The sequence below is a fragment of the Ammodytes marinus genome (genome assembly GCF_949987685.1).
Source record: "Ammodytes marinus genome assembly, chromosome: 19".
In the NCBI taxonomy this organism is placed as follows: Eukaryota; Metazoa; Chordata; class Actinopteri; order Uranoscopiformes; family Ammodytidae; genus Ammodytes; species Ammodytes marinus.
This window is the reverse complement of record NC_137223.1, coordinates 21,997,797-22,010,618: the sequence shown is the minus strand read 5'-3', so window position 1 is coordinate 22,010,618 and position 12,822 is coordinate 21,997,797. Positions and strand designations below refer to the sequence as shown.

The 12,822-nt window shown below is 39.3% G+C and overlaps 1 protein-coding gene across 1 annotated transcript in view; it reads left to right on the top strand.

The window, feature by feature from the left end:
- LOC307265996 (afadin-like) overlaps nt 1–12,822 on the top strand; it is a 97,704-nt gene that overhangs the window by 48,783 nt on the left and 36,099 nt on the right. Inside the window, 8 exon segments of the mRNA XM_080047857.1 lie at nt 2,101–2,306; nt 3,635–3,655; nt 5,955–6,100; nt 7,152–7,246; nt 8,171–8,436; nt 9,388–9,531; nt 10,046–10,244; nt 10,743–10,846. Coding sequence (XP_079903983.1) covers nt 2,101–2,306; nt 3,635–3,655; nt 5,955–6,100; nt 7,152–7,246; nt 8,171–8,436; nt 9,388–9,531; nt 10,046–10,244; nt 10,743–10,846 — 1,181 coding nt within the window.

Sequence of the window (12,822 nt, the reverse complement as noted above, 5' to 3'; positions counted from 1 at the left end):
AAACAGCCTTTATGCTCTGTGTTTGATCTAAACGTGTAAGTGTTCAACAAAAGAACAAATTAACCACCCGCCACGTAACAAACAGCTGAGCAGGAAACAGCTTGTCTAGTGTCTGCGACATCATCTATAAAAATAGACTGAATGGATTGATGTGCTTTGTCTACTGTCTGCTCTGCTGCCCATTATAACAACACACTCTCCCCAATACCACCCAGTCTATCCCCAGACGGTTAACCCTAGTGTGTTTGCACAGTGCATTCCTTTGCTGACAGATGAGTTACCACTGAAAATAAAGCAAATGTCATCCTCCTGTCTGACTAGATAGAGGGAAATTCTGCTTTCAGTAGAGGGGGGTTAGGCTTAGAGTTTGATCCACGTGTGATCCCTCCATTAGGGTAATACAGTGAAAAGAAGGGACTTTTCCTTTAAAGGAAGGCGCTGTAGGTCAATAGGGTAGATTTTTGTTTCAGAGTATAGATATTTTTTCTTAAGATAATGGCGGATAAAGAAGGTTGTATAGGAGAAATATACTGAAACAAACAGACATAGCTTAGTATGATAAACAAATCAATGTACATACAGTCTAAGGTCATTTATTTTGGACCTTTTGATTTATTTAAAAACTAACCAGTGCTCGAAAAAATGTTTTTAAAGAAATGTTTTAGCCTGCCATTTCTCACCTTAATAATCGGTTTTGGATTCGCTTCCGTTTATTTAACTTGTCTCAAATAATTCCTGATAGCAATAACAGATATATCAGTGCGTTTCTCTCACCTGACATTTCCCACACTCTCTAAGCTCTTCTAGCCGTTTGCTCTGTCTCTCCAACACTTGTGTTTATTGACTTTCATTGTGCTCTGGGCCCTCAGTGCGTCTGTGTGTGCACTCAGTCTATATTTGGCATGGTGTGAGATCATCTGTTTTACCAGCAGCTAAAGGAGAGTTTTGATTGGTCATAGGCAGTGTTGGGAATAACGCCGTTTAAAATAACGGCGTTGGGTAACGCCATTCTTTTTTCAGTAACGGGGTAATCTAACTAATTACTTTTTCTGTCGTTACAACGCCGTTATCGTTACTGAACGTTAAATGCGGTGCGTTACTATGAATTCCTCTACTACTTTTGTTGAGAACAAAATACTTGAAGTGCAGGATAAACCTCTTGCTGTCTGTTGATGTGCAATAAATATTGAAGGTTATGTAGCCTATCTGTTCTACTCATTTCAACTGACTTGTGAAAACTCATTTCAACTGACTTGTGAAAACTCATTTCAACTGACTTGTGAAAACTGCTCAGAAAAATCCAAATTGACAACTTTTTTTTTTTACAGTAGGCTAACGCAAATAGTTACTTTCCCTGGTAACTAGTTACTTCTATTATAAAGTAATTCAGTTACTAACTCAGTTACTTTTTGGAACAAGTAGTGAGTAACTATAACTAATTACTTTTTCAAAGTAACGTTCCCAACACTGGTCATAGGCACAGTGGACAGTCACATTCCCACAATGCATTGCGAGGAAAAAACACATGTTTTAAGACACAAGACATTGACGCACATGCACCAGCAATACACACACTGTGCTCTCTGCGTCTTCAGGTTTTCATAAGGAGAGTCGTTGTGGTGCAGCTGCAACCAGTTTGACATCAAATGCTTTACCAACCAAGATTAACTGGAAGAAAAACGATACCACAGTCAGGCTCAAACGTGGTTTCCTTGGTGACATGTGCACTCAAGTTCTGTGAGCAGCCAACCGCCACACTGACTTATACAAACAAGCTTCTGCAGCTCTAAAGAGAATATATTCCCGTCAGTGTCATCCACCTCTGGAGTGATAAATAAAGTATGGCTTAGTAGTCTGATGTCATCATTTCAAACTGCAACAATGGTTGTCTTAAAGAAGTCTTCAATGGGGCGCTCCGGTGGCATAGTGGATAGAGCGCGTACCATATTGGCTCCGACCTTCGTTGCAGTGGTCTGACCCGTGAACCTTTATTGCATGTCATTCCCCCTCTCTCTCTTACGTCTTCGAAATTCCAAATCAATTCAAATCAAATGTTTTTGGTCTAATGAACTGATTTTGTGTGTGTGTGTCCCTGTCCAGCTGAAGACACGTTCCTGTCAGCCATCATCAACTACACCAACAGCTCCACGGTTCACTTCAAACTGTCTCCCACCTACGTGCTGTACATGGCCTGTCGCTACGTCATGTCGCCTAGCTACCGGCCCGACATGTCTCCATCTGAGAGAACGCACAAAACCATCGCCATCGTAAACAAGATGGTGAGCATGATGGAGGGAGTCATCCAGGTCAGTAACACTACTTTCGATATATCTTCTCTGTGTGTGTGTTTGTGTGTGTGTGTGTGTGTGTGCTGTCAAAATGAACGTGTCTTGATCTGTGCATTACCTCAGTGTGACTGTGTTTGGCTGCCATGAGTTTGGCCACGGCTCCTTCATGACGCTGTTTTTTATGCATTTCTTTCTTGAATACTCACTTGTTTCGTAATTTTTTAAATTGTGTGATGTTTTTCTTAATTCCCCCCTACAAACTACTACACACTTTTTTGCAGCTTTCTCTCCACAGTTACCTTTGTTGTACCAGTCTGTGCTTTTGTCTTGTGTTTGTCCATCTGTCCATGTCAAACGCTCGTTGTGTGAAACCTGCTATGACACAAAGTAGTGTATACCAAGCTTCAGCTAGCATGGCGCTATCACTGACAATTAGGACCAGAAATATGCTTTTTAGATTTATAACGATTGATAAATCGTTGTATAAATACATACACCGTTTATTAACAAAATAAAAGCATGTCTGGGATGTTGAGAACTTGACTTTGATCTTGATTAATGTCCTGAATTCTGACCCTTAATGTGTGAAACACTGGAGTTAGACTTACTTAACCAGCACCTTGCACCCTGTATGTTAAATGCCTTAATTGCATTCCTTTATTCGCGTTTCCCTAAATGGGTTACCTAGGATGTTTGTTAAATGTAATAGTGTGATTTATCAAATTTGGCCGTTACATACCTTTGTATCATCAGCAAGAATGAGGTCAGCATCTGTTGTTTTAAATACTGAGACCAGATTTCCCACAAACACACACTAGTTTCCAAAAAGAGGGTGGTACCTTTTCAAGTGACTCAAAAATGGAATGTTTAGCCAAATTTTCCCTTAAACATTTCAATGTTTGACTGTAAACCAACACATTTCTCACCAACCTGACATTGCTGCTCATAGTGTGAAATGCAGAGAAGTTTGAGCCAGAATTTTTGGCTCATATTAAATTTTATTTTCCAGCAGATGTTCATATCTGAACATTTTGAAGCCTATTTACCTAAACTCTAAACCTGCTTTGAAAATCATATATCTTATATATTTCTTGGTCCTTAAACCTTGATACATTTCGCGGACGCCCTGTAATGTTTTTTTTTCGTGACCAGATGTGGTTCATTCAGCTGACCTCCATCAGTAATGAGTATATTATAAACCATGGCCATCTGTATGTCAAACTGTGTGTGTGTGTGTGTGTGTTAGTTACATGGCTGTGTCCATACTGTAGCTGTTGACGTGTTTTTTCTCTGTCCTGTGAATGTGTCCTCCTCCTCCCTTTCCTCCTCCCCTTCCTTCCATCCAGGAGATTCCTGAAGGGGATCAGGTAGGATAGCACAATAGCACACCATGATAAGGCTGCTACAGACTCCTCTCTCTCTCTCTCTCTCTCTCTCTCTCTCTCTCTCACTCTCACTCTCACTCTCACTCTCACTCTCACTCTCACTCTCACTCTCACTCTCACTCTCACTCTCACTCTCACTCTCACTCTCTCTCTCTCTCTTCTATTGGTGTGGGCGACATGGAGAAAAATATCACATTGATCTCTCATGCTATGTATTGTTTGTACAGCTCAAATCTGTTACCCAGCTGGTTTCAGATATTTGGACTAAATGTTCAGCCTTTTGAAGAAACTTAAGAAAATGTCATGCCTCCTAAAATGAATATTAAGGAACATCTAAATAAAAAAAAAATACTTTAAGAGTTAGGAGAAAAATAATGTCCATTTTTTATTTTACTTTTTTTTTAAATTCTAAAGTAGATTAAGCGATAATGAAAATACATTTTAGTTCTAGACCTACATAGATTCTTGACAAATCTATTACAAAGTCTCACGTTCCTTTTTGAAGGCTAATCAAAAACCATGTTAACTATTCCTCATGTAAAATCATGTCGCTCAACCTCTTGGCTTCCTCTATTTGAGCCTCTCTACTCTTCTGTTCCTCCTACTTTTTTCTCTTGCTTTTTTTTGACCAGCCCTTCATTGTTGCTGCTGCTTCTTTTTTCTCCATTCTAACAGAAATGTAAAAATAAAAGCCATAATAATAACACGTCTACCCACAGCCCGGAAAAAACTAAGCAGCAACATCAACCCTAACTAATTCCATTCAGCTTCCTGGATCTGCCTGGTACTAAAAAAAAAAAACTATACAAATAAACCAAAAAACCGAGCAAAAAACCAAAGCAACCCACTCTTTCCTGACATTGCTCCATCTTTATAGGTGCAGTCAGCGATTCTGGAGAACGCTTGTTGTCAAAATAATTAAAAAAATTATTAAAAAGAAGTGAATATCTCCTCACAATCTGCTACCTGATAGTACTCTGTTTTCGCTGAGAAAAAAAGATGGTGTTAATTCACAGAGTAGGCTCCGTATACAGGCATGTTGCTATCTTTGGTGGGCCCCCTTTGTTTACATACCAGTATACAGAGCCTAGGCTGTGTATAAACACTGGATTTATTTCTACACACACACCGTGCAATAGCTGATTGTGAGGAGATATTCACTGATTTTGATGAAAAGGGATTTTGACAACAAGCGTTCTCCAGAATTGCTGACTCCACCTTTTAATGCTGGCATCCATTGTGTGTGACATCACGTCTTGCTTCTCCTGCTCAACTCAACAGTGTGGATGAGAGACAAGTCGCGTCCCTCCGACCTACCACATCCTTTCGCTTCATTTGTCTTTGTGGAAATCCACTTAATATGTGCCAACCATGCGTCTGTGTATTTCACATGTTTCAATAATGTTTCATTGTCATGTGTCTTCTGTTGATGCATTCGGCTCCATCTCTCATTCGCTGGCTGTTCTGAATGAAGGGTTTTTTCCTTTTTGATTTGTTTGATTTATGTCAACGTTTTTTCAAGGGCGGGTGGGGATAGATGAGTGCAGGGGAGTGAGCTTCGCAACATTCCTCCCTCTCTCATTGGCTGGGATATTAACCAATCAGCTCCTCAGACATTAAGCCCCAGAAATTTGTCCTCTAGACTGTAGTAGACGGACATAAGGAGTGCTTACTTCCCTAAATTCTACCCTGGTATACTGTATTACCTTTGGGTGACTGCAGCCTATTTGTTCTAGTTTCTGGCTTACGATAACATGCCACAGTATTATATTAAACTAATCACAATGAAGTTACCTATGTGTAAGAATTGTGTCTGAAATTGGCCTAACCGAATAGTTTATGGAGGAGGCTAGTGTCTGACGATCTGGTGAATGGAGATTTGTCTGGTAGGGTAAATGAGTGGTCACCAATGTCTCTCCTGAAGTCTGAAGGGCTCACATTCAAGTGTTGAAGTCCAGAACTAAAGACACTTTCTTTGAGCGGCAGACAGTGATGACCACTCTTTCTCTCTGCAGCGGATTGGCTTAGAGGGAGGGGTGGGCGGGGCATAAGTCTATCCCTGAAGTAACAACTGCTCCTTCTGGCTGCCACTCAAACAGAAAACCCCACTGTACTACCTTCCTTTTTTAATAACCCTCAAGCCTGTTCTTCGCCCAGCTGTTCTAACAACATCCTATATATGTTTTTCTTTTCTCTTTGTGTGCGTGTGTGTGTGTGTGTGTGTGTGTGTGTGTGCGCGCCTGTGTGTGTGTGTGCGTCCTTGTTGATTGGTGCGTTACAGAAGCAGAAGAACATCGCTGGAGCGCTGGCGTTCTGGATGGCAAACGCCTCCGAGCTTCTGAACTTCATCAAGCAGGACCGCGACCTCAACCGCATCACGCTGGACGCTCAGGACATCCTCGCCCATCTGGTTCAGATGGCTTTCAAGTTAGTCTGTGTGTGTGTGTGTGTGTGTGTGTGTGTGTGTGTGTGTGTGTTAGTAGATATTGGCTATAACGGGAAGCTTTAGAGACTTTTTTCACATAGGGATAGTAGGGGAATTTTGTCTGTTTCCTGTGGAAGTCAGGGAATATGAGGGAACTGTATGATCAGCTGGAAGAAGTTGGAACCTTAGGAAAAAAATACCAACAATTATTCCTTGTTCATATGTGATTTAGGAAAATTGATAATATAAATTAGATGACGATTTGTGCAGTAGCCAGGCACACATTTACAATACAGATATACAAGACAGACAGTGGAAGAGGCCAAAATGTCAAAAATCAACAAATCGGGTAGGTCTTAAACAATGACTTTACATTTGAATGGGTAAAGTATTCCAAAGATTGCATTAAAAAGCACAGTATAGCTGCAAACACACACAGGAAAACATTTACATATATTCTTATAATGCTGTGCTATTTTTGCAGAGCTATGTTGTGTATGCATAAATAAATCACGAGCAAAAAATACAGGAAACCAAAAAAGAAACCTTGGCTGAGAAGTTGTCATGTCAACGAACAGTAAAAAGTGGGAACAAAATTGCAGTGTGGAGCTATTTCTATTGTAACCCTGCACCTGCAGAATATTTATGGCGATGGATTTGGCTCCCGATGATCGCTGTAGAAAGTTTTTCACAACTTTTCGGAAAAAGTTATCAATCATGATGGAAATAGTATTTTCCGAGTTCCCCGAAAGACACAGGATTGGATGACAACTGTTCTATGATTTGATGGTCAAGTCTGTAGATTAAAAGAAAAGTGTATTTGTCATATGCACAACAATTACAGCAGCAGTCATTGGCAATGAAATTCTTGAGCCTCACAAGTGAATAGAGCAACTCCTGAGACACAAATAAACACAAAAGTAATGCAAGGACAAGATAAAAAGTGTAGAGATGAGGTGCACCATATAAATATCAAGTAATCTTAGAATGCAAAATAAAATTAAACTGTAGTCTCTCTAACAAGCTTTAATGTGTGTGTGTGTGTGTGTGCAGGTACTTGGTCCACTGTCTACAGGGCGATCTGAACAACTACATGCCGGCCTTCCTGGATGACCCCGAGGAACATAATCCACAGAGACCCAAGATCGGTAATATACACACACACACACACACGCACGCACACACTCGCACTCACACACATGCAGTATCAAATGCTGTATCAAATGCTGTAAATAGAAGTCCTTCCCAACAATTTTAGTTTATGACCTCTTTAAAATGAAACATTGTCTCCTTGCAACCATTCACATTTCTCTGACCTTCATAGTTGTGAAACCCGAGGGATTTTCTTCCTTCTCAGATTATTGCTTTGAATCATTTTAAAGGCTCTGGAGAAATAAAACTGTCAAATATTCCACAAGGAAGATAAGTAAAGATTGGAGAAAAGTGGGAAAACAGTGCCTTCAGTTCCTACCCTCAAGGCAAAATAATGTAATGTCTGGCCAAATCTTTATGAAACCAAGAAGCCACAAAGACGTATATCATATCAGCTTCATATGGACACTGGAGTGAGTTAAAGAAATCTTGGTTTCCTTCCCTCTGAAAAGGCAGTAACTCAAACAGAGCGAGAAATGAGAGAATTTAGTGAATGTGTTCCCCTTTATTTTCCAGAACAGCATTATGAGTACAACCTCATATACTATTGTTTCTGTTATTTTTCTTGTATTTATTTAATTTAATTATTATTTAATTATTATGTTGTGTTTTTTTTCTTCCCTTTTTGTTTTAGAATATACAAAAAATTAGCTTATGAGTCGGTAATCCAAAATATTAAGTAAAATGGTTTATAACGAAGCCATATAGCTATACCTTTTCGGCTAATAAGACATTTATATTTATATATATTTATATTTTATTTATATATAACAAGTCATTTGTTTAATTCCTATGATTTGTTCTATATTTACTGTTGAGTGTTATTGACCCATTTTAATCTTTTCCATAACTCTTGGAATTCTTTTGAAAAAAGACATAAATAAACTGAATACCTAACGACCCTGTCCCTGTCTTTGCAGAGGATGTCCTGCACACCCTGACCGGTGCGATGTCGTTGCTACGGCGTTGTCGAGTCAACGCGGCGCTCACCATCCAGCTCTTCTCTCAGCTCTTCCACTTCATCAACATGTGGCTCTTCAACAAGCTGGTGACGGACTCCGAGTCGGGCCTGTGCTGCCACTACTGGGGCGCCATCCTCCGCCAGCAGCTCAGCCACATAGAGGCCTGGGCCGAGAAACAGGGGCTGGAGCTCGCCGCAGACTGCCACCTCAGTCGCATTGTGCAGGTAAGATCATTGGTTTTAAGCTGGGCGAGTCAGTGTTAAAGGTGGAGTCAGAGATTCTGGAAAACAATTGTTGTCAAAATAACTTTTTGTCAAAGTCTGTGAATATCTCCTCAAGATCCGCTACCTGTCCGTATTACAGGTACGTGTGCGAGATATTCACTGATTTTGACAAAAAATTATTTCGATAACAAACTTTTTCTCCAGAATCACTGACTCCACCTTTTATTAGTTTTTTTAGAAGAAATAAAAGAAAGCAAATGCATATATAAGACCTTAACTTATAAGGACCAATGATTCCTACGTGAAAACATGGTAGTAATTTGGCTCTGACCACACAGGCCTCTAGTAGTATACCAGGTTCTCTCTGTATTTTTCCATCATTCGATATTCCATTAGATAATATAATATTGACTGTCATGGAAAAAATTCTCATAAGGCTTCATTGTGTAACGGTTTCACACTCAAAATACAAAACGTGTAAAAAATGTTTGATCCGGCAACCCTGGCAATATAAGCAACACACATAAAAGCTGTCATCAGATTCTGATTATTATATTGTTCAGTTTCAAACGGTGCGTGGACACAGCTGCTCAACAACACACAGCCTCACCTTTTCAAACCAGTCACAGTCTGTGTGTGTCAGAAATACAGATTCCTCTCATAATCACATAAGACCCCATTGCTTACTATAAGAATCATTTCACAACCTTTGAGTCAAACTAAAACTTACATGATGTTAAAAAGAATGTAAGATATTTTAAAGTTTACAAATTGATTATATATGGATACAAGGATTAAAAGTTGTATCTTGATGCAATCACACACAGTATGTTTACTGATAAGCCTATGAGATAACCATATACAAGGCTAGAAAGGACATAGAAGTATGACATTCAAAATGTTTACATTAGCTCACTGAATTTTTTTTATTTATTTATTTTTTCCTTCCAGGCCACCACTCTGCTGACCATGGACAAATACTCCATGCAGGATGTGCAGAACATCCACAACACCTGCTTTAAGCTCAACTCTTTGCAGCTTCACGCTCTCATGTCCAACTACCACTGTGCTCCGGACGAGCCCTACATCCCACCTGTAAGACACACACACAGAAACACACTCAACATACAGACCATTACATCTTATGTAAGATCCACACATAGATTTAATATACTTTTTTTTATATTAAATAATGTCAAATGTACGTTAGTTAGGTCAGCTGTTACTAATATTGAAATAGTAACTTTAAATTATTTATAGATTCATGGGGACGATGCAGTTTTACTTTCAAAGATTTGCATACTAAATACTTATACACCTATGTATTACATTACATTACATTTTATTTAGCTGACGCTTTTATCCAAAGCGGCTTCCAATAAGTGCATTCAACCATGAAGGTACAAACTCAGAACAACAAGAACCTCGTAAGTACTATAGCTTCAAATAAACCAAACTACAAAGTGACACACGTAAGTGCTAAATGTAAATATCTAAACTCTCAAAGTTCAGTAAACAATGTCCTTTTAATATCTGACAGAACCAATGAATGGGAATTGTATCCATTATTTGGGTGGCTTATGTGTTGTGCTTCTCTGTGTGTGTACAGGAGCTGATAGACCATGTGGTGGCCGTGGCAGAGAACACAGCCGATGAGCTGGCGCGTAGTGACGGCCGAGAGGTCCAGCTGGAGGAGGATCCAGACCTGCAGCTTCCCTTCCTGCTGCCAGAGGACGGATACTCCTGTGACGTGGTGCGCAGCCTCCCCAACGGACTGCAGGACTTCCTCGAGCCACTGCTGCAGAGAGGTGTGTGTGTGTGTGTGTGTGTGTGTGTGTGTGTGTGTGTGTGTGTGTGTGTGTGTCTGCTTTTAAGGAATTAAATATTTTTGATTATTTTGTTTTGTTTTTGTTTGTTTCTTTGCTTTCTTTTTTATATATTTGTTTCAAAAGGTGTTAATTGTTGTTTTTCTATACTTTTGTTCATCTGTTCGAATAAAAAAACTTTAACTATATTCAACTGAGAATGAGTCAACAAATATATATAAATATTTTTTGTAGCCTATAATGTACTGTATATATGAATACAATTAAGTCAGTGATTCTGAAGAATACTTGTTGTCAAAATAACTTTTTTTTTTATGGTGAGGAGAGATTCAATGATTTTGACTTGGTGTTGTTGACAACAAGCATTCTCCAGAAGTGCTGACTCACAACTTGGGCTCAATTTAAATTTTGAGCTCAGTTTAAAAAAAATTATTTTGTCTAAATTCTGCAAAATGACTCAGTGTGTGTTTCTTGTTCCAGGTTTCTGTAGGTTAGTCCCTCATCCTCGTTCTCCTGGAACCTGGACCGTCCACTTTGAAGGAGCCGACTGTGACAGCCACTTCTCTGCTGACCATTCAGACATGGTAAGACATTAATGCACAGACACTCCCTCACCCTCTTAACCACTCTGATATTCGAAACAAGACTGATTTTCAAACCCATTTTGTCCAAAAGTCTTTTAAAACTTATTATCCAAAATATTTTCAGCTAAGAAATGAAGACATTTATATTCACTTTCAATGTGTTGATAACTTCCTCAGCAAAATGAGTTTGCTTAGTTTTAATTTCTGAGTTGCTCTTGCTTTGTCGACCTTTTCTGGACAAATATTTCCACTATGCTGGATAATTCGGGAGTAAATTATCCTGGCTTTAGTGGGTTTAAGTGAGATTGTGAGGGAATTCCAGTAGTCAAAAGACATGACAAGATGAAAACATCAGGATCAGTTTCCTGCTGAATTCAAGACTAAAAAAGGTAAAATTCCTGAGCAGAACCCGAGACAGTGTAGACAATGTGACGGCAACACTGACATAGCTTGACTATTTTTAGAGAAGTTTAAACCTGGAAGTTGCTTTGATTTGGTTCCAGCGTGTGTGTGTGTGTGTGTGTGTGTGTGTGTGGTCTCCCAGTAGGAAGGCAGTGATTTACAGTGACTACAGAAGGAGCAATTTACTTTTCATAACAACCTTCACGGGGACACACAGCAAACACCAAACACACACTCATTTTAATCAACACCAATCATTCTAGGGAAATTAGTTAGTGTGCCTGGGGCACTGAATGAAATGATAGACGGCTTTTGAACACACACACACACACACACACACACACACACACACACACACACACACACACACACACACACACACACACACACACACACACACACACACACACACACTTCCTTTGAGATTGGTCTGTTTACCCCTGCTTTACTATTCCATGACTGGTAGTCTCGACATAATGCAGGCGTCTCTCACACACACACACACACACACACACACTTTAATTAACAATGTGTGTTCGGGCAGACTAAAGGGGGCGTCGCACCACTGAAAGTCTGGTTCCGCCATCACAAGCTCTATAATGGTAAAATGTGTCACTTAACTTTATCTCTTCCTTTACCATTCCTCCCTCCTGACAAAACAAGTCTAACAATGTTCAAATCTTAATGTAGACAGCTGAAAGTGAGTGGTGGCTGAAGGCATGAAACTGTACATGTTAACAGTAATTACATAAGTTTGCCTGTCGAAAGACTTTAAGAGTAGCTGAAAGGATGGGTTCACATTTGTTTAAGTGTATCATAAACAATCCCGACTTAACCTCCCTGCATTGTATTCATATGTTATCTTTTCTATGTTTCAAAAAGGGCAAAATAAAAATGTAAATTAAAGACTACACCTCAGGACCTTTACCTGATTGTTGACATACTGAGTGAAGACAATCTCTGCACACCTGAAAATAAGGCTATGTGTATATTGAACATTTAATGTCATTTAATAACTATATTGCCGAGCCGTAATGTGATTTAATAAGTATATTGCCGAGCCGATGATGCATTAAGTAGTTTCAGGTGATCACATGTCTCAGCATTCTTCTATTTGGGCGCTTTACAATAGAGGCAGTCTCTGTATTTGTATATATATAGATTTGTTTTGATGCTATTATACCTGAAGATCGGTTTAGACCAAAATATTACTTTTCATACAATAAATGTGTTGACAGAAAATGAGACAGTGAGCAGGAGTTCCTTTAATTATTACCAATTTTTTTGACAGAGAAAAGGTGCCACATGGTTCACAGTGATTGTCTCTAAAACAACAGACATAAGAAACTTTGATAAAGAAATATGTAGTCAAAACCTTTGGTGCCAACTTAGTATGCCACGGACAGAGTTTGTATTACAGTACTTAAATTGCTTGTCTTTCAGTGTAGCTGTAGTGTTGTCATAGCTCTAGTTGTTGTTTTGTTTGGTTCTGGGTGTTCCTTCAGTTTGCACAATAATCAGCTCACTCCCTCTGCATTTACTCAAAAGTGCTACACACAACTACACACACACAC